This window comes from Lampetra planeri, chromosome 2 (assembly GCF_965212315.1).
Source record: "Lampetra planeri chromosome 2, kcLamPlan1.2.h2, whole genome shotgun sequence".
Taxonomy (NCBI): Eukaryota; Metazoa; Chordata; class Hyperoartia; order Petromyzontiformes; family Petromyzontidae; genus Lampetra; species Lampetra planeri.
In genome coordinates, this window is record NC_136108.1 from 16,340,095 (window position 1) to 16,367,372 (window position 27,278).

General features: G+C 40.8%; 1 protein-coding gene across 3 annotated transcripts in view; it reads right to left on the minus strand.

Annotated features, from left to right (window-relative positions):
• The window catches only part of ITPRID2 (ITPR interacting domain containing 2), a 42,871-nt gene that overhangs the window by 7,826 nt on the left and 7,767 nt on the right, over positions 1–27,278 (minus strand). The window contains exons 2-14 of one of the 3 annotated variants that reach the window (XM_078608811.1): positions 25,480–25,731; positions 23,029–23,074; positions 22,741–22,778; positions 22,077–22,136; positions 20,260–20,305; positions 19,335–19,439; positions 16,221–16,423; positions 12,919–13,808; positions 11,370–11,445; positions 7,350–7,453; positions 3,353–5,086; positions 2,512–2,645; positions 1,915–2,023 (exon numbers count right to left, since the gene is read on the minus strand). In XM_078608811.1, the coding sequence (XP_078464937.1) occupies positions 1,915–2,023; positions 2,512–2,645; positions 3,353–5,086; positions 7,350–7,453; positions 11,370–11,445; positions 12,919–13,808; positions 16,221–16,423; positions 19,335–19,439; positions 20,260–20,305; positions 22,077–22,136; positions 22,741–22,778; positions 23,029–23,074; positions 25,480–25,660 (3,726 nt within the window). In that variant the 5' untranslated portion in view covers positions 25,661–25,731. The other 2 variants (XM_078608822.1, XM_078608830.1) reach the window with 2 other exon arrangements.

Sequence of the window (27,278 nt, forward strand, 5' to 3'; positions counted from 1 at the left end):
TGATGATCAGCTAAAGTCGGAAAACACATCCGACAGTACGCACACCGCAGAGATGGAGTGATGACATCAGCTCCTGTGCAGGACTCGCCGCATGCATTGTTGCAGCGCAGAGTAAAATAATGTGGTAGCGACAGCTCGGGAAAGCACTTCACCGCTAACTAGTCGAGAAACTCTTCCTAAACCAAATTGTGGTTGTTTGGCCTCCGAATAATTATATTATTCTATTCCCAATGATCTTCGGGAAAAATGCATAAACACCAACAGTGGGAGCAGTTGTTGGAAATTGTCACAATGTACTAAGTTGACAACTAACGTGACTGCAGGAATTCATATTCTTTGATTATTTCGGTAAAGTCACGTAGAAAAAAATTTATTAAAAGCAAAAAACCCACGACGTTTCGATCTTCTATCTCCGTGACTTTACCGATAGAACCAAAGAATATAATATACTGTGTTAACACAGAAATCATATTCGGATCCTCAAATCGTGGAATAATGCCTCATTCTTCAATTAACAAATGCTGACTTGAAGAATTTAAGACCCATTTTCGTCTTAATGCATGCAGCAAATAATAAAATATACACTTAAAACCACAGAATTTGTAACCTCCAGTTACATGAACACACTGTAGTGTACAGCTACTGTACGAGCACGTCATGTATAGGAACCGTTGAACACGACTGGTAGGGGGCAGCCTGTCCTAAACATACGTCACACACTGGAAATTCAGTTACAACAGAAAGGCTAATCCTATGACGCATTACACTTCACTGCCAGATTTTAGAGGGAACCTTTGTTGTAACTTTGCCCACATTCAATAGGGCTGGAAGAAGCCCTTTTTCTTTGACCAACTCACGCTGAAGAGAACCGGTTTATTAAAAAAAAAACCTGTGCCATCAGGAATGTGGATGGGTGAATACTTTTTCCACAAAGCCCCCTGGTATTTTGCTCGAAAAGCCAAAAATGTACGAGAGAAAATACAAAACACAGCGACGAGCTAAACGTTCATGCTTTCCTTATCAAATATTTCCTGTCGGCGAATAAGCTTGGCAACAAAACGCAAAGGCAACGCTCCCACAATTAGCCCTAACTGTTGGGTCCGTTCTGTTACTAAGTGCCTATGAAGTCAGGGATGAAACAAAGGAGGTATGGCTAGCACCATGCTCAACCACATTCATCTCCCGGGGGCTGATGTTCACACAACGCATTAAGAACTCGCTTAAAGTAGATTCAGTCGAGGCGTGGCCCTTACAAAACCAGATATGAATTGTAAAAAAATCGGTTAATCTTCATATAGCGAACGTCTCAATGTTGTTTCTGAAAACTTCACGTAAAATGAAACGTATATGAATGCCCAACATGAAGAATGTATACATACAAGCCATTTAGTGTAACATATCAAAGCAATGTACCTTCAGAAACATAATTTACCAAGTATGGCTGAAATTCAAACGCAGAATGCCAAAACTGTAGTGCAGTATGTGAACCATTCTAGTATGGTTCCCACACAAAGATCCCCCTGTATAGCCTTACCATACTGTTGGGGCAAGTGCTGTTAGCAAGCGCCTATGAAGGCCGGCACGAGGGGGTGGGTGACCAACACCACACCAGACCGCTTTTGTCTCCCCAGTGATGATGTGTACACAAGTACTAATTTGAGGCCGAGTCGAGCTAGGGGCGGCCCAGGACCGGTTCAGATAATCACTGGTGTTGGTCGTGAGCAGGAATCGAACCTGGATCGCCAGGTTCGTGGCACAGTGTGCTAACCGCAACACTACCGCTCCCCACCTCCTACACAGACACATCCGTTTACTGGTCAATAGGAGCAGCACAGGCTAAACTCGCAGGGCCTGGGATTGCTCATCCCTGCCCCAAAACAATTTGGGCCATGTGTGGTGTGTTTGTGTGCCGACCTCCTGGTGCAACTCCAGCTCGCGTGTCCTCTCCTCCAGACGCCCCTCCAACTCCATCAGTTCCTTTCTCACCATCCACCTCAACCCACGCAAGTGCTCTCCTTGCAGTCTGGCAACACGGACCCAAGCAGGTGCAACACCCATAATTCAGAACGATACATAAAAAAGGTGCCAATATAGTCTGATGGGTTAACCATAAATTGATGCAAAACCTGCCGACTGTTGTAATTAAGTCGGCGTGTAATTACCTAGTTATATGCTCACAGCTCCCATTACCGCAGTGGAAGCAATTTACAAGGTATTAACATTTGTAAAGATTGTGATTATAGAAGAGATTCATAATGCAACACTTCGGGTTGGCTCATTAAAGACGATACTAAATGATGTTTTACATATATGCTCACTCCTATGTATATATTTACATAAATACAAGTTTTGTATATTATAGAACAAATAAAGAAGGCTAATAAAAAGACAAGCATTAACGATTTGGTTATCCTGATGTATTTGTAAGGTATGTAAATAAACATGGTTGTAACAAATGTGTATTCATGAACTATCATGCTGCCGCACGAGTGAATGAGGTTTTTCACCAACCTTTCTTGCTCACTGAGAGGTCTGCGAATTGAAGCTTGCTGGCTCAAGACGCCAATCTCAAGTTCCGTGAGCTCAACGTGGAAATGACGAACGTTCTGCTTCAGCGCGTGAAGTTCCACCAGCATATGCATATTCTGGAATAACAATAAAAGCAATTCTAAATTAAATTTCACATAATACTGATATGGTTGACCTCAGTCTACAAACCTCTGTTACATGGAATGATTATTGCATACAACATTCATTAACCTCAACCATCCCATTTAAGTTTAAGATTCATTTATTAGAAAATAACCAATTTCAATGAGAAAGCAGGTGCCTACTATATTTTATCGGTATCCTGGTCCAGTGGTAGAGCTTTTGGCAGAGGTTAGCGGTTACAATGGGACAGGCCGACCTGGTTATTGCTGTAAGTGTATTGGCCAAACAAATACATACTTTTCTGCGTCAGTGGACGTAAAAAAAATCCCCCCCCCCACATAATTTGCATGCCATCATTCCCTACCTGGCACTGGGCTATAAAAGTGGTGCGAATAGAAAAATAACTAAATTATTCTAGTATATTAATTATCCCGAATATAAATACAATTGTAGGCTGCATGATAAATGCATCACAGCTGTCCGTGCTTTGTTAGTTCTGCATTTGATGTTTTATTTATGTGCATGCCTGTAGCTTGTGACTTAACTTGCACATTTTTTTTTGGGGGGGGGATCTTATTCCCTTATGTCTTTCATTTATTAACCGTGTCTATCCCAGGGCTAAATTTCAATTAAAAAGTAGGTGCTAATTTAATAAATGAGTACTGTGAAAAATAACATAATATGCAAACCCTTACTGCACCTGCACGTCAAACGTGGACAGCTTGTTTGTCGAGGTCCTGATGTCAAAGAGGATCTTATGCAGCTCGGCCTCAATTTCTGGTCTGGAGAGAGATGGCCGCATGGGGAAGTGGTATAGAGGAGAGGTGACCCCAGGTGTGGTTGGGTGGCTATGGAAATCCTCAAACTGGCCAGGCTGTCCACACACGCTGCTGCACCGCACCCTCGGGCAATAGGCCTGGGTTTGCAAAGCATGGCAGCAGGGAATGGGGCGGTGACACTGAAAGCAGCAGTTTTGGCAAGACTGGGCTCTTTGGAGAGGCGATGTGTTGCACCCCAGTCCGGCATCCAGTGAAACGGTTCTGTAGAGGTTGGTGTGATCTATGGGCTGGTTGTGTTGGGGCACAAAAATCACAGACCGACAAGATGTCGTTGCAACCCTGTCCTGTAAAGAAACTGGTGCTTGAGGCAAAGTTTGCTGTACATCTTCTGAAAAGTGGGTCATATCTAAAACAGGGGCAGACATCTGCTTGATTAGCCTTGGCTTTCGCATGCCGATAGGCTCCTTCGGTTTGTCTTCTTCGGTGGTGTTATATTTGAATGTGAAAGCCACAGGGCTACAGGACATTTTGTGATCCGGTGTCATTTGAATGTTGATAGTTGAAACCACCTTTGTGGGACTAAGAAATGGACATTGTGCATGCTCCAAAGTGAGGGTGCTATCTCCATCATGACATTCTACAGGATCTAGGGAAACGGTGGCCATCAGATCATCCACACCAAAAGGACTGTTTGATCCTTGCAGGGTCCTCACTGGTTGTTTCATTGCTTTTCTGAAGGACAACCTTTGAAGTGCAGATTCAATATTCTCATTTATAGGGAAATTTTCAGTTTGTGCATCTCCACTTTCATGAGACTTAGCAAGCAATGGGTGTTCTGTTGCCATGTCCTTGTGACGTTGAGAATCATCACCATCATGGCCCTCTGCTCCAGGCTGAGGGGTGAAATTACACTCGCCCACTGCGATGGCTGTATCTCGTTCCGCACACCATTCTTCCGAAGCCGACATTGGGAAATTAAAAAAACTTTCTTTTTCAGGGCTTGCTCTTGAATTACCTTTATCAGAGGCCATTTCATTTCCAACAGCATTCTGTGGAGAATTATGTCCTGCCACATTCTTTACCGAATTTACACTACCCTGAATTTCAAGTCCAACACAAGGAGGCACGAGTTTTAAAGATTCATTGTAAATCACATGATCGGGCTCCACATATTGCATATCCGACACTTGACAATGCTGCAAAACATCACTTGCACTCCGCTTGGACCCACCGGAGTCCGTTATGGATGCAGACTTCTGTAAAAAATGTGGCGAATACTCGGCAATACATTCTTCACACTGTGGCAGTGCGGGACTTGTGTTTGTGTTTAATTCTGCATTCCTCACAGCACATTGGTTTGCAGCTGCATCGGTTTTCGTTGAGTCACAAGAATGGTGGTCATGCTTGCATTTTTCAATCTCAACCGGTTTTGTGTCCTTATCAGCAACTGAATTGTCATCATCAGACCCTTCGCCTCGTGGGTTACTTTCAGTGTCACTGCTTGGAGAACTATAAATTGCAGACACAGATGGTTTGTAGTGAATGGCAATGCCCACATCATCAGAGGGCTGCGTCTCGGAGGGCAGGGTCAGCGTAGTCTGGCTGTCAAAACTCTCCGCACTGCTGCCCATTTTCCCCAGATATGTTGAATGCGTCTAAGCAACACAAATAGAAAAATAGGTGAGCAACAACCAATAAATCACATACTTTGGATTAAAAACATAAATTGTGTTCATTTACAACCACAGTGGCCAAGTATGGCTTTCATTATGGATTACAAAAAAAAACAGATGACCCCCATGGAAGTTTTGAGAACGTGATGTTCGTATTCAACTTGACTTTCATGAGCTGATTTGTGATTAAAGTGGTATGCACTGCACAGATGGGTGCTGCCAAAGCAGGAGGGTACTTAAAAGAGGCACTGCATGCCTCACGTGCGAGCGCATGTGCTAAGAGACGAGATCTTTCGCGTAACATATAGATGGTATCGTCACATAGCCAAGGACATGCATTTTTCATTTTAAAAAATATTAGATTTAGCTTCATATTATTTAACAAATGACAGGACTAGTTCAGATATTAGCCATCACCAATAATTAGACTTTATTCAGTAAAATACAACAACCACTGCATGACTGCTCCCACACCTTGATTTTTTTCGGAGTAAATGAACATTAACGCACTATTGAATTAACCCCCCACCTCCCCTTGTTATGATTAAGAGCTCGGTTAGAGTTCCGATTATTATTATAATTTTTTTAAACACAATTTGTACTGGCCTGACCCGTCTGTTACAATGTATTTAAGTCACATGCTCAGAGGGATTTTTTTCTCTTCCTCTTACTGTATTTCCGTCTTTCACCATAGCTGGTGAAAAAAGAAAAACCCGTGTCGTCTGAACCATGAACAGCTGTTTAAAAGCCAACAAAGACAAACCTCTGATGGTTTGCATAAAACTTTCCTCTTCACCTCATTTCTGATAAGTGGAATTTAAATAACAAGTTTCTAGATAAATAGCTGAAGTCACTTAAAATATCCATGTGTAACCAAACTAAAACTTTTCTATTCAACATGTAGACCTGTAAATGCTGCCGAACAGTTTAATGCAAAATAATACAAGCGCTAGATATAGACGCAAGAGCTCTGCCGTCCTTAAGATTCTTACCTCAAAATAAATTATTATAAATCAAATACACTTCCTCATGGGATCCAAAATCACATCAGAGCGGGAGGCTTAAATTGCCTAGAGTCCAAAGTGGCATTCAGGCAAAAAGGGAGGGGGCCATGTGAAGCATTGCAGGCTTGGTAGAATCAGCAATTAAATATATGGCCAATACATTTGTGTAACTATTTAAATGGAAAATCTGCTCGATACCGGTTGGCAGGCATCAGCCCCAACACCAGGCGGGCAGCATCACTGGCATCTTAAATGTATAAAAAGATGCATATTGCGCAAAAATGGCCAGATTCCACCCCAATTCTAGTGGGGAAATCAGATTAAAATGGGAGATAGCATCAGGCCTTCATGGCCATAGACACAGTGAAACAAAGAGTAAAGCTACGTGTACAGCCTTGGCACTGTATAACAATTTGTTGCGCTGTGCGGCGCAGCTCTCCCCCCACTGAGACCAGCACGGACTCGGAGAGAGCACGTGGGTGACATGACTGATGTATGGACCAACAGGAGTACAACACGGCTTACTGGGACCAAATGGGACTACCGGTCAGAACAACAGGACCACCGCCGGGACCAGAATGACGATTCCTGCAGGAATCTTCCAAGGTGGAATTGTACGAATGGAGAAAAATATAACAATCACGCATAAATTGTCCGGCTCCAATAGAAAACAACTTAAAATGCACAAATTATTGCTCAATGCTAATATAACTTGTACGAGTACTCATTTTATTTTGTAGCAGAAACATTACCAATAACATGTCTGCTGTACTCTGCTTTAAGGCTGTGTTGGTGGTAATGCTAGTTTTGCATTCTACATAATTGCAGACTACTTTCTGATGCTTGAAAGCCACAGCTCAGCACAAATTGGTCTATTCTCGACAACAATGCAAATTGGCACAGTACTGGTATGAGCATTATGGAATACAATCATAACCATGGTCAAGGTGGGATTTCAACCCAACACCTTGATGTGTAATTATACCCAGACTTTGGAGGTACTCACTGGGTGTTTTACACACTACCCAACATACAACCCATCTTCATAAGTAAAAGTAAAATTTGTTCAACTATTTGTAATGGTCCCCAAAACATAGTAAATCGTCCGTTTCTTTTAAATAATTGAATTTTTTATTACATCCGTTTAAGAAAAAAAAGAATAAATATAAATCACTACGACTAGGATATAAAAAAGCAGAATCACATTGCTTAGTTTCCATACTTTTAGCATCTATAAATACCTGTATGCTGGTCATTGCAATACACTCCGTGTTGATGTCTTCAAATCCACTGCTGTCAGATTGACCACTGTTGGCTCTTAACAGCATTTCGCCAGCATAGAGACCTAAGGAAGAATGCAAGAGGCTTGCGTCATAACGCAAAAAACCTGCTGGTGCAGATTACACCCTCAACACACCCACTCTTACTTTAAACAAGAATGCACATTTTCATCACCCATCGAGTGCTCCTATCAAATAAAAAAAGTCAAAGGTAACTCCAGTCTCAAACCAAGCACTAGGAAGCGACCGAGAGCCAGTGATTAAAAAAAACTGTTATGGCTAGTTACTTAAGAAAACAACCACTAAACTTTACACGAATTATGTTTATAGGTTGCACTTTTATTGCACTAAAACTGGTGTAAACAAGAGGTATATTTAATTAATAACTATAAACAGTACGTGGGTCGAAAGCAGGAAATAGTCAAATCATACAATAACAGTAATTCCCAACTTTTGTCGATCCACTGCAAAATTAGGGCCTTGATGGGGTCTATTAGACCAAGAGAAGACTCTGGTCCACAATTGCTTCTGTGCGCCAACCACTGTGACGTGCAGCATGGGAAGCTTCAATCGGCATGCACGCGTATTCTTTACGAAAGACCTACCATCACCAGGTCAACGCAGAAGTTCCTTGGCGCAATGGTATTCAACTCGTAAGTTAAGCAAGGAAGTCTCCCTGCTCAAACCAGTCCTGGTGTGGTTACTCGTCTCTGTTGACAGCTCGGGGTCAATTGTGAAAATTCCACATTTCCATGGCAGGGGCCAGTGACTACCCAAAGAATCGGCACCCCGTTCACGTCCCACAAAGTGGCACTCAAAAGTCAAACGCATTAATGCAATGCGTGTTATAATAGGCTCCTGTAGAAGAATGCGTGGTCAATTCGGGGACTGTACATAATACAATCGAGGACATCTTCAACGAGACGGAAGGCTAAGATTATGTCTGACGAAGTTTGATCTCATGCTGGCAGTTTAACTCATGTAATAAATGTCATAGTTGAACTCAAAATTTTATAGGGTTTCTTTGAATAATACTAAAGTGGTACATTCTTGCATATGCAACATCTGCTATGTGGACAAAACTAACTTAATAAGGGAAAACACGATGCTGGAGGCAAAATAGCTCATCTCATGAAAAAGCATTAATGGATACTGCAACAGTACATATTGCATTGCAAATTATATCTTGAGATAATTACACTTAAGTATCTCTGCAATTCGTGTTTAAAACACCAAACAATAAAAAAAAACTGACAGATGGCAATTACAAATTCCTTAGACAGGCATTTAAAAAAAGAAAAAACCAGCAAAACAGGAAAACCTGGTCACGTTTATCTATATTTGACACTTTTTGGTATTCTGGTCAAGTTTTACAACTGCAGTTCTAAAACAAACAAATTTGCCATTCTTCAATATTAAAAAAAAATGCGATTCTTGGTATAAACCATAGGGAAAACATGACGAAGAATAACTGAAAGCCTTGAGGTATGTTTGGGCAAACATGACATTCCTGAGAACAATTAAACATTCCGGGAAATCGAGCGAACATGAATTAACACTACAATTCAACTGCGGTCTTTACCATATATAATATAGTTCAGTAACGCTGCCGATAAAGCACTCTACTCGATCGAAACATTGGGACTTTAATGTCAAATGGAGCTTTACGTGCCTCTCAAGTGGATCCAATAATTACAATTTTGAGCCATGTCAACAACAGGCTTTCTAATAATATAGAAACAAAAATTCAACCAATGGCTCGGGGCTGTTAACAGAAATTGGCACAACTCAAGCTTGTTTTGGGAGGCAACATTAAATTGTGTTGACTCGATAAGGAAGCAAACTATGCTGTTAGTCAGCAAGTTAAGTTGCACCAACCTTGCCACTACCTTGCTCTGGTTGTGAAACACGTTTTAGGTGTAACGAGCATCATGATTCGAAGGCTGAAACAAGCACCATATGGCTTAAAAACTAAAAAAAGGAAACCTAGATATTAGCATCTTAAAAATACGTGTCCAAGAGCATTAATGTTCACATAAATAAGACAGTTTTATGCATAAGTAGGCTGAACTAATAAGTGTCGACTGCACTTACCAAAGATGCACGTAATATTACCAAAAGCACACTGAAGTTGGCAGAATAAGTGGCAAGACATTCACGATGAGGCCAAATTAAGATCCAACAAGATGCATGCCTCAAAGAAAACACTGCTCTGTGCTAACACCCAAGACACATTTAAAACGATTACTTTCAAAGTGTCCATGAAAATGGTCTTAAAGGAATTCACCACTTTACTTCAAATGTAGTTATTCAAGATAGATCCAATGAGATGTAACATCTTGCCTTTAGAAAAGCCCCCCCCCCCCCCCCCCATGGGTGCAAGTGATGGATTTATCTTTATAACCAATTTAGGCAAAGCAAGTAAACAGGATAAAATCATATTTGGGCCATACAACGGCTTGCTGTTGCAATCTGGGTTATAGGGTATATAAATCACACATCTTTACAGCAAGCTGTATTCTTAGTTAAAACGATGTGGCATTCATGAGGCGAGTTAATAACGTTTATCAAGTTATGTCTCCTCTATATTCTAAGATCATACAGATAATAATAAAAAAACACTTCACAAACCACCTGTGGGGGAGGGGGGGGGGAAGGGGGCGTACTTTCATTTTAAATTTCTCCCATAGAAACCAATGTCAGGATTGGTGGTGTACCCACACACTTGTATACATTCTCGACATGCCCAGTCTTGGCCATAAGGGGCCATCCTTTAGTACGTACGCATGGAGGGGGGAGTTAACCCAAATGCGTATGCTTGCATATGGGGGGGGGGGGGGGGTCTACTTACAATGTATGTACGCATAGCAAACGGGGGGGGGGGGGGGGTGATGCTGTCTACATTGGCCTTCGAATGAGCCACAGTTCAGTTTCTTCAGCTGTCAGACAAGTACTGCCAGGAGAGGTAGGACTATGGGAGAGGTGTCACTTGTATGACACCGTACCCCTGACTGCAGCTATCACGCAACTCAGCAAAATAAGTGGCAAAAAGGTACGCAACTTAATTATTGAATGCAGCCAGCGGTGGACTGTTTGGCTTAAACACCTTGATCGTTTTTGCGTGGATTAAAAATCGGCCGTTCTACAGGATTCGAGGGGGGGGGGGGTGCGTCAGGCGTACGTACGCAGGTGGGGGGTGTAAAAAGTTTGCGTGCGTACAGGGAAGGGTCAAGTTGACAGATTTTTGCGTACCTAGTAAATGTATGGCCCCTAACCACAAACTCCACCCCCACAATTTGGATATCAAAATCAAATTGAAGACTGCTCTCTAGAATCTGCATGTTATTTTAATCCTAAAAATGGTTTATAGTTCACACATGATACTTAAAAATGTCGACAGCTACAAATACGCGAGTGGTCATTTATAAGCAAGTTAATCATTAAAATCGCTATCATTCAGTCTTGCTCCCACCATATCCGAAAGCTCAATCCCCCACAGCGGGGAGGCAGAAGTTTCTGTATGTTTTGTATATCAAACATGGGATGTGCATTTGCCTGCAAGTTGTGTGCACGTCACTGTAATTTTATTGTGTATGTGTTATGTTTAGAGTGCACATGCGTGTATTATGCAGTACTATATATACATACATGGGCAAACCTGTTCAAGTGTACTGTGCACACGAAGTATCGTGGGCAGCCTATTATATAGACTGTGAAATGATACTGCCCTAATCCTCGCCCAGGCATTCACCACTCACCCCTCACCATTATAGATAATATAGTGGGAAGCCCATTGACATTCAGACATGCTCCTGCACACTCCCCACCCTCCTCCCCCAGTCTCACTGCCCTTCTATCTAGTTTTTTTTTCAGGAGATGCAAGATGTTCGTCATGATGCCTTCAGAAATTAGTGAACGAAATCCCCCCCTCACCCAGACAATACCAGGAGTACAGCGAGAAGGAAAGAAAATGTAAGATACCTCTTTTGCATTTTGGCAACGTATGATGAAAACTGCTGGCAACGTTAGCTGCACCCTCATCTTCATTGCTCTGGATCTGGAAAAAAGTTCAACCCAAGGTATTCCTTAGCAAATAACAAACAATACTTCAATTTAATGTTAGAGGAACAGGCTGAAAATACAAGGTTGAGCACCAAACATGGATAATGACATGAGTGGCTTTTTTATTTTATACAATCCATTCACAACATACACAGATCACCATTTAGTCTTACGGACTGTCAGTGCTAGTGTATAGCAAGTACCTATTAAGGCCAGAACGCACAAGAGGCAGTGGTGTAACAGCACCATGCAAGGCTGCCTTTGTCTCCCCAGTGAGGATGTTGACACACCAGAGCAGGTATTACATTTTAAGATGTCAACCAAGACTTGAGGGGGCAAATGCGGATGTAAATTCGAATTACCATCGATTACTATGGGATTATAAGCACGTTAAAGTTGGTCACATTAAATACATACCACCCCCCTCTCGCCTTACCAGAACCAATATCATTGCTTTTTTTATAGCAGGAACTTAACTGCATTGTACAGTGTTGGGAAAGTTACTTTAAAATACAGTGCACGTGGTAACCGTCTAAAAACATCAAGGTTAGACACTCGTGAAAAAAAGGGTACAATTTCTGCTCGCAAAAAGTTACTTACGATGATTTTTTTTGTACAACCCTTCGGGTAATAATACCAAAAGTTCCTTTAAGAAATTGTACTCATCAAAAAAGCAAACACAAATAACTATTACCTGAACACGGTGCTCACTTGTATGCACACATAGTACTGACGTGATGTACATACGTACACACACGTACACAATATTGCAATACTTAACTTAAGTTTAAAGTCAGAATAACTACTGCACTGGCTCAAGACTTAACTATTGCCTGAACACGAATAACTAATTAGCATTGAATATTTACAAAAAACACTTTGCAATTAACTCAATTTTTATGACTATTAACTACATGGTTATAATTTAACAGTCAACTGTGAACAACTGAGAAAGATTAGCGAACAATGGTCAAGATTAATAATGGATAATGCAGCCAAGGAATGGACCAGCAGTGGATTGACGATGGCCAATAGACGAAATATACCACTAATAACCACAAACTAAAATTAAATATGCATCATAATTACCATGTGAATTAAATAGAAATGAAAATCAATACTAATAACAACCTCATGTACTTGCTAGAATGTCACCATCATATGCAAGGGTCTTTTTCATGCTTTATGCATCTTTCTGAGCACAGGGCTGGGATGACAACTAGGGGGGGGGGTATTGACGGGTGTTCTTTTTATATCACCATCACCTGACACTTATCCATATAAATAACTTTTAAGAGTAAAAATTTCATAGTGGTAAAGTTACTCATAAAAAAAGTCAAGAACCATGAAACTGGAAATCTCACCCAAATAAGCAACTTTTCCTGGGAAATACAATACTTTTCAAAAGTTAATTCCCAACACCGATTTTACAAAACAGTGAGACGGGACGACTCGAGTGCTCTCTTACCTCCTCAATGTCAAAGGACTCCTTCTGCATCGCCTCCGCAAGTGGTGGACGATGTGAAGGCTCGACCTCGGTGTCTGGAGTGGAGGTTAGGGGTTTCCTGGGCCATTCTTTCCGCTCCGGACAAGCTACGGCATGTAACGGTGTTTTGGGACCAGCTATTGATTCGCCGCACACCACTCCACCTACAGACGTGCTCCGATCGCTCACAGGCACCATGTCCGCCACAGCAGTGCTCGCTTCATCCTGCTCCAAATTACCAGCCGAATTGTCGCTTTGAACGGTCACTACTTCACACGGAGAAGAATAATGCCTACTTGAAGATTCTGTTTCCAAGGGAGAGGCACGCCGTAAGTCAGGCTGCGGGAGGCTCGTGTCGACAGACATAAAAACAGGCGTGTCATCTTCTGAAGCGGGGAAGATGACCTCTTCAGTCAGGGGATCCAAACAGAGCCTTTCAGAGAGACGCGTTGATAACCTTTGCAAGTTGTCTTCTCTCAGTTGACGTATGCGCCCTGCTGGATTGTTCTCACACTGCTCATCGCCTCCCATTGCTGTAGTCGTGCAACTTTGCGGCGCAGGGGTCTTGGATTTCTTATGCCGGGCAGCACTCGCGGAGTCTGGCGGAGTGCGGGCTTGAGACAGGAGCGTGCGTCGCTTCTGCTCCATATCCGAAGGGCTGCTCAGGCTGCGTCGAGTGCGGACGGTGTTCAGGAGCTTCGTGGCAGCCTTCACCGTGACACCCCCCGTGGCTTCCTCGGTCTCGGGCGTCGAAGGGAGGGTGCCCGCTGCCTCTTTCATGATCATGTCGACTGGCATGCCACTCACACGCGAGTAGAGGCTTGAAAAGGCGTCTGCGACCGTTGCAAATACTTCCACCTGCCGGAAACGATCTGACAAGAAACAAAAATTGGGATTAGCGTGAACAAATATTGTTACTTCTAAACATGTTCAACGTCTCTTGAATGTTTTGCATATGTTAAAAGCATAAATTATCTTCATTACCAGTGTACATTTTTAACAGCACCTTAATAAATATAAACCATATATCCACTGGTGGATTACCTAGCCATGCGAGTTTTTTTGACCATACTTCACCACACTGTTCAGAGTGAGTCGGTGAAGGGATTCCCGGAATGACTTCAAGGTTTTACCTCGCCACTTCTGTCAGCGGTGGATGAGAATTTAATTCAGGCCACCGGGCTCAGTGCAGCGTGCCAACTACCGTGCCGAATGCTCAATAAAATAGGTAATTGTTTGGGACAGTGCTTCAAACCCATATTCTTCAATAAAAGGTCAGTCACCTTAAACAGAGTATTCTACTTTCCTCTCAAGTGACATAGCTACATAGAAAATACCATAAAATGTCACATTTGAGGAAAAATTCTGCTTTATATGGAAAATGGTTTGTTCATAAAACGCGGGACGGCTCGTGTTACGTAATGTTGAAAATATTTCTGACCAAGGTCCATCCGACCACACACCCACAGCCCAGAATACAATGTGCATTCCACGATTTAACATTACAACTTGCGATTTTTAATTAACCATTTATAGAGGTTATCATAGTTTCGATAAAAAAAAAAAATTGGCCAAGCTAAAAAAAAATACCTTAAATAAAACAATGCTTGAAATACCAAGCACGCAAGTGTGGTGCATGCCAGATTTTACAAGCTTTAAATCATATTATTTACACCAGGCGCTTTAAAAGATAATCCCGATGTTGCCGAACATTAATTAACGTAACAAATTTGTAATGTCTTTTATAAAAGAAACATCACAAATCATTGGACATGCAAAAAATATATTGTAATCTACAAAGGCAAAGGGTTTTAATGCCCAGTTACCAGTGTGTTTGTTGTGCCAACAAAATCCATTACATGTGGCCCTCAACCAAACGTACGGTTGTACGGACTGTCCACATTTCCCCTCATTCGACATAATTTTGAGCTTAGGCAGGCAGCTCATGTATGTTTAGTGGCTAGCACACATCATATAGACAGCATTTTCATTAATTCACATATTATCATCATTCATACTTCTGATGCTAAGATACGCATGTTTGGAAGCACACTCATGCATATAGTATTGTCTATATCAACCCGGGATGGCACGATGTGCCGATTCGGTAACGAAGAGATTCTTACACTTACAAAAATATGTATTGTGGTGGAAGTGAAAATTAATTGGAACTTATTCATATATGTTGCATGTCATGGGTTAAAGACACCACTGGAGCCACTTGAGGCGGTACAACTGACGACAATGGTAAAAAATAATAATCTAACTACAGCCCTGATTTGTAGCAATTTGTAAAATTGTTGAGGGGGGGGGGTAAATCATCCCAATCGTAACAGCCACACAAACAAACAAGTCCCCACACACATACAAACTCTTCAGAAAACCACTGGGTTCCACATTTTACTTCACTCTAAATTAAATAACTGTACTTGGAAATCAATACGATACACATGCTGATAGCAGCGATGCATTGGTGGTGTCACTGTGGGGCTGGCAAATCAATGGATTGCATTAAATTAAAGAAACATTTCAGGTCAAACGTCAACAAAAGCACACGAAGTTGCTTAACGTGACAATTTTTTTTATGATGAATAAATAATAGAAAAAAGTCATCTACAGCCCTTTTGTCAATCAATCCACTGCTGGACGAAGGCCTCTCCTCCTCATTGTTTAACATGCGAGTTGTTTGACCATACTTCGACATGCTACTGGTAAGTAGGCTCTGGTGACGGGGGAGCACCAAGGTGGTGGTTTAAATGGCACACAACTGATGGTAGCCGTGGTCGGAAATAAAAATGACTGGCAGGTTCCTAGAGCAGTGTGCCATCCAGTGCCACTGCTCCACCTTATTACGCAAATAATTCAGTTCATGTCACAAACTTTCTTCATCTAGTCCGTGTAATTATAACAGTTTGTAAAAGGTTTTAGGATTTCTAAATACTTCATGCCACGTGGCATTGATTTGGACGACTGCATCAATTTCTACCAAGTCAATTGCCTTCTCTTATTCTACATTGGCCAGGCACGATGGTATTTGGATCCAATTAGTTTTTATTCCTGGTTTCGATTGACATTGCATGGGGATGATAGAAAAACATTAAGGCAACCGAGGATGTTATTACAATTTTAAATTCCGCCATAAAAACGATTCGCAACTTAGGATACATATATTTAAATACATCCATATCATCCCTACTTAAATAACATTTTTCAAGTAATTGTCTGATATAAATATAATTATACATATTATATTTAAGCTGCAAGCCATTTCCATGCACACTTACTGGCCAGGGTTGGATTCTCACGATCCATACGCAAGAGCTGGCACTGCAGGAATACTCTGAAGTCGATGCCTGTGGCCTGTGACGGTGCAGAGAAAAAACGCGGAGGGATTTTGCTCGCAATATCCGGCTCGTCATGACCAAATCCCAGGTTGTAAAGGATCTCCTCCGGGTTCTCCTCGCACAGGTCTAAGAGCTCGCACACACTGGCAGGGTAAGGAGAACATGATTACTTTCGTGTAAAGCTTCACTGTTTGCATCAAACAACATTGACTGAAAAAAAACACAACAAGCACTTGGTCTTTAACAGACCACTTATTACAGTTGTTTACAGGACACTACTTACACAATGGACTGCTGATGTCTATCTCCTCACATCAGTGTTCCTTTATTATTAACATGGAGAGAGCATATCTGTACTCCCAGTTCAGCAGAGGATTCGCAATACAACATCCAAGATTGGGTTGGGTCAGAGGTTTTGTAATTTAGTTGAAGGGTAATTTACAATGGTTGAATTTGGTCAATGACACAGGAACAGTGCGGACTTTTTCATAAATGTTACTCCAAGTAAACCACCCGCAATCCAACAGAGACACCTTTGATCGTCTCATGCAGCATCACCAGACCAATAGAAGATTTCACCCAACAAATACGTGTAAACGTGCTTCGTGCGAAATAACTTTATCAGTAGTTACACACATACGTTTCTACACATCCAAAATGTGTACCATTAATCTTTTCAGAACACTGGCACCAATGCCACTACATAATTCTACAGTAATTCCAGGTTGCGCCTATGATCATCTTCAAAGTTTGCGACATTTGTTAATCCATGCATTTGTCCTTTCTTCTTGAGCTAGGATAAATTTGTTGTCCGCAGACTTTGGAGACACTTAAAAACGAGCCCTGAAATTTCGGCACACTATTTTTGGAAAACATTTTTTTTAGGAATTTAAAGCTGCCATTCCTAATCGATTTACTATTTCTAAACGTAACCGACCTTTTTAATCAGTTTGAATATTATTATCTGAAAGTTATTATGGCAATCGGAGAGCCCTACTCTTCAGGGTAAATTATACTCTGATGATACTTATTTATGGTCAGTATTGCAGTCTGTAAATAATAGCTACAGTTAGACAATAATCTTGTTTCTCTCAAAACATAAATCCTAAATCCCACAAATCATGCTACAGTTTTCTACCCAAAAACACGGTTTTTTACAATATCAGTCAAACTGTAAAACAAAAAACTTCAGAGCAAAGGATAGTGAATGACTTCACTCGGTGCTGTAATTCACTGTGTGACTGTTCTGGGCAGAACTGCAAGTAACTCTAAGTAACCTCAATGGCATCAAGAACACATGTACAATGGTATGAAGGAGGCTATTGTCCAGAGGGGTCACAGAAACCCCCGAGGGTACAAACATGGTTCCACATTTTTGTTTAACGGATTTGCTGCAAGATAATATAAAATTAAAATTAAAACTATTTGGTAAAAAACATTGCAATGACCCTCAAAACAGGTAGCCCGAGTGACCATACAAACAAAAAAGGACAAACACAATTAGACTCCGAGACTGGGTGTCCCAGTGGCTAGAGATTTCAATTCAGCCAGCTCAAATGGTTCGATTCCCACTAAATGGTTGATACACTTCAAGTCCGATACGATTTGGCACAAATAATTTATGTTGTGGCCCAATGGTTATTTTACAGCATAAATTATAGTGGTAAAAAACTCTAAATGTCAAATTGGCATTCTGCTCTAAAGAATGTGGAGCAGTGTTCATCGGCCATTTAAAGCCTTGAACAGTGGCAGGAATTTCACATCCCTATGGTCAGGGCAAGTTGATTCGTCATAAATAATAATTTTATCGGTGAGAGAAGAATGAAGGCTTGAATTCACAACCTTGCAATTGTGTGTCAAAGTGCTTTAATTACAAAGCCACACCGATGTATGAAAATTAACCACTAAAAAGTGTGCTACAGTGCACATGCTCCCATTGTAAAAATAAAAACTTAAGAAATGTTAATGAATCAATGGTTTTAGGCTACTTTATGAATTTGAGAATGTGGGTATTTCCTGCTGCCCAGTTGTTTGGAAAGATAAATAAGCATAACCCGTAAAAACTAAGTTTTTCACTATAAATCCTTTATATGCGTGGCAGCGAACTTAATATAAAGGATTTAAAAATATATTCGCCTGTGGAGGACGTGGGGATCGATCCCGCGACCTTTGGCATGGGAAGCGAGGGCGCTACCAACTGCGCTACTCCGCCACGGCCTGTAGAGGGGTTACGCTCTGGGCTCTTACACTCTGACGTTCAGCCAAAGCCATGAATGCGTTCTATTTGAATATATGTAAAATAATTTTTTTTTTGCCTAAAAAGTGTAACATTTTGGGAATTTTTTTTCACGAACAATAATTGTCTGGCACAACGAGTCTGTGTGGAAAATGTCAGCTCGATTGGATCACGGGAAGTGGGTTAAAAAACGACCGAAAGATTTGCACGGTCCTAAGCAAGCAAGCACGCAAGCAAACTTAATATAAAGGATTTAAAAAAAAACTAATATACTCTTGAGACACTTCATTAGACTACGTTTTTTGATTTATGCATTGAGAAGACATTTCATCAATACCCCCATTGTTTTCCCCAAGCTTGGCAGAATTGGGTTCCAGGTGGCCAGGAAGGAAGGAAGATCTCATTTCAGATTCACAACACTAAGGAGGTTTTAGGGAAGACCCTACACGCCTTCGAGCTCCAAGCATTGTGTTATAGTACACGGTGTGATGTACATTTTTTCATATAAACTGTTATCAAACATAGCAGTTTTATACTAAAAAAACCAAACACATACGCTGCAGAAAATGTGTATGCAAAGTAGAATCTGCATTTAATACGAAATTGGCTAAATATGGCATCTGTAAAAAGGACATTTAGTCGGTATTAGCCCAAATAGCTCTAGAAATGGACATCTAAAATAATAGGTCAATGCCATTATAAAACGAGTACTGCATTTCAGCAATAAGCATCTCAACTTGATGCACGTCACTGCTGCTTGCCAACTCCCAAGACAGAGCACGGAAGGCCTCGTGGAGAACTCTGCAGAGGTACCTCACCTTGAGATGGTGTTTCCAGAGCTCGAGGAATTGAAGCTCTGGCCCATGTTGTGAAACCCCACCTTCTTTTTGTTGGTTTTAGGTAGATCAAGCACTCTTTCTCCACTGTTACCACAAAAAGAGACAAAGATCCCCCCCCCCATAGCCTTAACAGATGTTTGGGGAAGTGCTGTTAGCAAGTACCTATGAAGGACGGCACGGTACACGAGGGGATGGATGGCCAGTCGACATTGGGGAGGCCCAGGACCGATTTCAGGTAATCGTCACTGGTAAGCCGTGAGCGGGCATGAACTCGGGTCACCGGGTTCGTAGCACACGCGAAAACTCCCCACCAGCCACGCGCGCACACACACAAAAGAACACCTTAATTTGTGTCGTCTATTAAGGTTTGTTCCGTCAGCGAGCAGCTAATTAAGGCTAAAACAGCACAGACTTTGTGGTTATGTGGTAATCGCCTTGGTCTCAAAGTTGAGGATGTTGGCACATCGTAGGTACTCAACGAAGTTCAGATACACATTACTAATGATGTTATGGTTGGTCAAGAATGTAACCTGGGAGACCAGAACTAAAGTGTAATGCAATAAGACAAGCTAAAAAACAGGATATCATTGTACATTACTTTGCACGTGATTTGTTTTTTTTATATTTTTATACAAGTATATGTATAGCATCAGTTTTTTTAGTGGTGAAAATTACAGCAAAAGTTTTTGCTTTGGGGTTGTTTGTCTTGTTTAATAAATCATTGATTCTTAAGAGTCTTTTCTTTACTTTCCATTAAGATAAAGGCAACATTCCAACTGCTAACATAATATTTAACACCCAAACACCATACCCGATTACACATTTACAGACTGTGTTCCATTACACAAAGGGGTTATCAATTCCATTACTTTCAATGAAAGCAAGAATACAATGGTAACCCTACCTGTTAAGCACTCTGTTAATGGCCTTGCTTCCACAGAGATTTTGGGCTGAATATGAAAAAAAAAGTCAACATCATTACGCAGAAAAAGTGCAGAAAACATCACCAGACAATGATAAAAAAATGGAGATAGAGTGCTCCAAGACAGCACCGTTAATTAAAGCCTGTGGTGTCAAATCCTCAATTCCTTCTAAAATCAAGGACATGGAGGTCTTCCGCCAGGCATTTAAATGTGGAAAACCCAGCCAACAGGGATGCTTTGTACAAAGCCGCCTGCATTGGTAAAACAAAGTGGGACAGTTTGAGGTTTTTGGCTTCCTCAACTGGTATTTACCAAATTCCACCTCAAAATCCTCGTCCTCATCCCACTGCATTTTCTGCAGCGAAATGTCTAATTATATATGGCTTCGCATGTCTTACTAATAAACAATGTTTAAAAATACACAAACACATCTTGCACATAAATACGGACACTACTTTAAATAAAAGGGAACATTTCTTTGGATTTGCAAGCGAGTGTGTAAATAAACTCTGTACGAACAAACGCAAACCTAAAAGCAGACTTTACAACATTCCGAAAACGATTGAGGCAGTGGTGCTCACATTTTACAAAAGCAGTTCATTCATAAATATACATTCACCTTGGACAACAGCTGTATACACCTGTTGAACAATACACCTATTGCGATTATGTGCTAAGAATGCAATGCTATATTCACAATTACCAGCAGCACGACTGTGTAAAATGTGTTCCATTTAGCGACGAAGGGAAACCCATTAGAATATTTTTTAAGACGGCATGGATGCACATGCCAACTCTAGTTCTCACACCTCACTCCATCCTACAATTCTGTACTCACACATGCTCACCAGACAGATGTATATTAAGTTGTTGCATAGTGCACACGTCTAAAATGACTGGAAAACTTCCAATCTGGCTCATGGTTTTAGAAGCTGTCGTCGGTAAAGAGTCCAGGAAATCCCATAACCACCGACACGGTTATTACACGGAAAGTCGTGTCAATTGCGCGATCCATTCATCACCATCAGGATACGTTACAAATATTAACATTTGCAGCATTACAGACAACATTACTGTGAAAGTGATTAAAGTTTTATATATCGAGAATTGCAGCAGCAGTCCTAAAATCTGCAGTAGTACGGATTCAGTGAATCTTACTACACAGCAGCCTAACAGCTCACTTGATGATACAAAAAAAACTTGTAAAAGTTAATATTGCTCTTTTATCTTTGTTTTCTCCTGTTCTTCTCACTCTTTCCTGTCTCTCTCCAGATTACAGTTGGGGGTCGCTGCGATCATTTGTCAGGTCGCTTGAAGATTGTATTCCCAGGTTCTTTACGTCTCTTATTGTTGCAAATAAACACACGACATTGCTATTGTTTTTTTTACCGAAAGACCCAAAGAATATTAATTCCAGCAGTCACGAAAGCTTTAAGTTAAAATGTATTGCTATTGTTTATTTATAAGGTTAACAAATACAACAAGTCGTAAGTTGAAGGTTGAACATAGTATATGAATCACTAAACGGGAGGTGAAAACACATTCCTTATTACAAAAGGAAGTGTTGCAAGAGCACCTGTTTTTAACTTGATAGGTATTTTACAGCTAAAGCTAAGCATCTTTAAAAAAAAATTCCCAGGCCCTTTAACCATTTGCTATTTTTTTTTAGAAATGAACATCTGCTTTGCATAACAATTAGCAACATTATTAACATAATTACAAATGCTATGCAATCCCAAATCCTCTCATTTTATTCTACGACTTGTCAATTAGATACAATTGTGTGAAGAGTATATACCTTCCGCTCCAAGCAACAGATCGTCTTCAATGTTGCTGCCAGGTTTGAGCTGGTTGGCACCTGCACACCAGTAATTGATTAAGTTATTAGTTTGGAACACCCATAAAGCACCACAAAACCACAACCTTGCCAAATACAGTACAGCAATAAAATAAATATATTTTGCAGGTGGTGTAGCAAGGTGTGAGGATTACAGAGGCAACAATGCATGCCCTTGAAGAACCAGAAAGGAGTTGAGTTTTTCTGTTCTCTTTTTGAGTTCAATTCAGTGAAGCAGTTAAAACTTGCCATTTGGTTATACACAGTATGAACGTGCAATTTTGTTGTTTAAAAAATGTCAAGTGAAAAAGCCCTCATCTCCCTGCTCAAACAAGCAATGGAGTGGCACTCATCTTAATTTGTGAACCTGAGGCCAGTGGTAGAAATTCCCTACGGCTGTGGCAGGAGCCAGTCTTTCTAAAGACTTGCATAGCGTTAAAACACGTTCGATAAAGGAGTACTCATTCAATCGACGACTCGCAAGAGAGGATGGACCGACTTGCATACAGATCACCATTTGAACTCGAAACCCTTCCTATTCCAAGCAAAGCAGTCTACCAAAAGTCACGCAGCTAGATCTGCATAATGTACGCTAATGCACTTAACAAGCATTTCAAATCTGTACCTTTCTGGGCAGCGTTTCCATTTTTATCTCCAGTCGGCCTTCAAAAAAATAACACCATAATGGACAGTTAATGCTCCGTTCTCAAAATCTCGACCACTCCATGTACAATTTCTATTAGGGATTTATGATTTCCGACAAATTCCACCTGTTAAAGCCTTAGGTCACATGCTTCTTCGACAAAACAGCGTATACATCGCCTCATTTCAACCATAAATTGTAAGCGCACACAAATGAGAATGCAAGCACGCAACACGAACGTGAAAAAAAAGAGTAAGAAGGGGTACTCACACGCAGTTTGTGAGCCAATTTTCCACAGAGTGACTGCTGAGGTTCTCTGCGTAATAAGAACCACAAGGAATCATATTACTGCGTTGGTGTGATAACACATTACCTAATCATGAGCTCTAACTTACTCTGCTGAAGGACAACGATTCAATTTTATTATTACCCCCAAGGGACAGGGCTCACATTTCTTTCACACTGCAGAATTGTGAACGTCTCAACGAAGCAGCATATAGTACCAATTCTTACTTGAAATAAAATACATGTTAAGGGCCACGTCAGTTCAGCCATTTTAAATATTATCAAGATGCTTACTAAAACAAATCAAACACAACCCGTGTAAGAATTGACATGCACAGCCTTGTTGTCAATCCACTGTTGGATGATGACCTCGTATCGCCCTGCAAGTGGCGGGGAATATTTGTTCACACCTCCCCACTGTGGCTGGTGTGGGTTGAGGGCTGCCAGCATAGACACATGGGTGCATAGGACGTACAGGTAAAACAAAACAAGAAATAAACCTTGACTTAAAAGCTTTCATGACTGCAGGAATTCATACTCTTTGGGTCTTACTGTAAAGTCCCGTAGATAGAAAAATAATAAAAACAAGAAATGTTGTTCAACGGACCCCCCTCTGGTTACCCACCACAGCACCGCTGCACGCTTTAACACCTGGTTTAAATGATAGCAGTCCAACATTGAAGCACTAATCCAGGCTCAACCCTGCTCGGTGTCCAAGCTATGAACAACAGTGTGCATTCCTGGTGATTTGGTGAAAGTCCTAAGAATGTTACGCTCGTTTGTGTTATTGCATTAGATTTACCAAGATTTCTGCAGAACCTGAAAAATATCATACGGAAATAGACCGACTAGCAGAAAAATGTTGGTCTCTTGCTGATATTTGGACGTCAACAAACTAGTTTCCAAATACTCAAAGTTTTTCATCCCTGATGTAAATCCAACTGTGGTCCATTTGCTCGGTGAGTTTATAAGGTCAAAATAAATCGTGCCTGGGTCTACTGATTAAACCAGATTAAGGGGAAACTAGTTTATGGCTTTTCCAAGTTGCCTTACAATGCCATAGAACAGCCACAATTTCAGCTGTGAAAGGTTATACAGTTCATTGAGGACTGCTATTAAGGTGTATATGTTAGTAAAAATAAATCTAAATATGGGACACCCTGTACAAATTAAAAAGCACTGTAATGTGTATACTTCATAATCGAAATCGGTATTCCTTTGTAAAACTACAACAGTTTTCAAACTACAACAGTTTTACATGGGGCTATTGTTTTATTCAAACCATCCATCACGAGTACTTCAGGTGCATAACCAACACTCCTCTACCCCAAAATAACAGTTGCCTTAAATGTTAAGGAGTGATTATAAATGATTTGTGCAACTGACAAGCTATTTTGGTTCATGGTGGTTCACAAAAAAGGTCTCAAAGCAATGAGAAACCATTTGTATGAAATACCACAAACTGAGAGTTAGGGCTGTGGCCATCCTGGAAACAAACAAAGGAAAAGCACCAGCCTGGGTGAGGTTTGTAAACTGGAAATGCAGTTAGCCGATAATAAAACACAAAAAACTAGAAGAATGATGAAATGTAAATTAAACGGGATTTTTTTAAAAACAATAACGGGCATGTAACTACAGTGTGCATGTATTCAAGATCCTCTAAACGTTCATTTGTACAATAGCTGTATTAGCGCTATCACTTCACTCAAGATACAGTAGATTGTAAAATCATGCATATTTATACGATGACAAAATGTGTGCATCTAGATTCAACTCTTACCACTTGCCTGTTTATCAATTCAATGTCAAAGGAATGTAAATGACACTTGCGTATGGAACTATGGAGTACTTATTAAAGTAATTAATCTCAACACTTAATACCACGCAAATTAACTGTGCTTGTTTTATGTTATAAACAATACCACTTTTGGCAAGAGCATTTCAACAGCCACATGACCACCATAAATAGTAAACATCCCACAAAACAAGTAACAGGGCAGATCCCTCAACAATTAAGTGTTCCTTTTAAACAGTGGCACAAGCTAATGCAGTAATCATGAACCAAACTTGGCATAAGTCAAGATAAATTGCATTTTAATTACCAAGTCACCAAATTCTTGGAATATCTAATTAGGGTCTTCAGCCAGCAGAAATTTAGAAACCACTATTTTTATTCCATAAATATAATTCTCCAGCAATACAAACAGGTTAATCGATCCCTTACGTACCTCTGAATGTTATTAGTTTGTGTGGTACACACACAGTTGTGGAATGTATTCAACCAGGCTCACATGAGATCTCTAAATATGGCATATTCAAAATTCAAATTTTATTTACGATCTGCATTACTCAAACAATGAAAATATGAACATTGTGTATCCGTGCTAATTATTCAATTTGAGCAAAACACAACTGCTTTATTTCTGTTTTACTCACCAGGTTTCTGGGTCCAGCCATTGCTAAGATTCTTCTCTGCAACTTGGCAAGCGTCGACTTCTTCCAAAACCTCTTCTTCACCGACCTCGGTTTTGTGTAGCGACTTGCTTGCAACAAATGCTGCTCTCCTGTCTTTGGCTGGACTGGCTTTATTAAGAGTAGGCCTCCCAACTTCCTCCATGTTGAGGCCTCAATTGCCACTTCCGGCAGTCCCGTTGCTCAGCAGTGCCAGGGACAATCGTTTTTCCTGCACTAAAACAGAAGCGGAATAATAAAATCAAGGGTAGCCCCTTTAGACGGTGACAAGACAGTCCAAACAAACAGTGATATCAACCTGCCCAACCTGAGGAAATCGCAGACAGGAATCAGACCGAGCCGGGTGAAGGGTCATACAACCACCAAGTTGCCACTCATCATTTGTTCATCAAGAGCAATCGCTCAGTACACTTCACCCATTCTCTTTCAAGGACTAAAGGTGGCATTCAACTTTTATACAAACCAGTGGGGGTAGCGATGGTTGCATTAGCACATGCTCTTATTCGACTCTATGAGCAGTGTATATGTCAGCCATTCTGGTATATTGTGGAAAGACACTGCGGAAAGACTCCGTCACATACTGGGCGGCATCAACGATTGGTAGCGGAAAAATTGAGAGAATGCCATCATCCAAATTAAAGGTGGATCCCACCATCCAGCCAATCGGAAAGGTCACTGCCCGGCAAGCAATGGACGACACTGGCCACGGCAGGTATAATCACTTACTCCACTCAAATGTGACTGCAGCACACCGCATAAAATAGTGGAACACATCATGAACTCGTGTCCACCGATAGCATTCTCAGAGCACACGTGGTATTGCCACTCGCTGTCCTCCGAAGCAAGCAGCTGGATTTACAAACGAGACATCGATTTATAGTTGCGAGTAAATTCAGATCCATACCCGAGAGAGAGAGAGATGAGTAATGGCAAAGTGCCTCAACATCTCCTGTTTGAGAACACGGAATTAACAAATGATTGGGGCAGGGCACTCTGCCTCGGTGGCAAATGCACTAATCCAGTTACTGTGTATAATTAAAATGACTCGAGATATAATTTGGTTTTCTTTCATTGGATGACTTAGAGGTCAGAGTGCAAATTTTGACAATGCTAAAATCCTGGGTTAGAATCTGGGGAGCCAATCATGATTAAAACTGTTACATATAGTAACGTGGTCATCTGTGTCTGGTCAAACAATGACTTGCACACAAAAACAGTACATTTGGTATTATACTTGATTTGGCTATATTCAATCTGAAAATTTAAAGTAACGGATTGACTCGTGCGATTAAGATTTATCCCCGTCGTAACATGGGTAAGAAAGTTATGCCACCTAATTTGGATAAGTCCATTGCATCAATTTCAGAACCAATTCAAGGATATCTCGTTTCAGACAATTCTCCAAAACGGGGTGATGATTTCACTGCACCGCGAGAGCGCCGAATGAATTATCCATCCTGACGAGGCCAACAGCACAATTGTTATAGCATTATGGAAAAGAGGAAATTAAATGCATATTTAAAAAACACTGCTCACGAATTTCCAAATAAAACGCAAAGAGAAAAACAAATTTTAATCACCAAAAATGTTACAAAAATAATTATTCCATAACGGCATTTAATATCTCCTTACACCCTCCACTAATGACACAAGTCAGGCATACGTGCAAAATGAGCACCATATTTAAATATAATTTGTATAATGTTACAAGGTAAGCATTAATTTCAAAGTGCAAAGAAATACAGATGTAGAGGGAAACACGA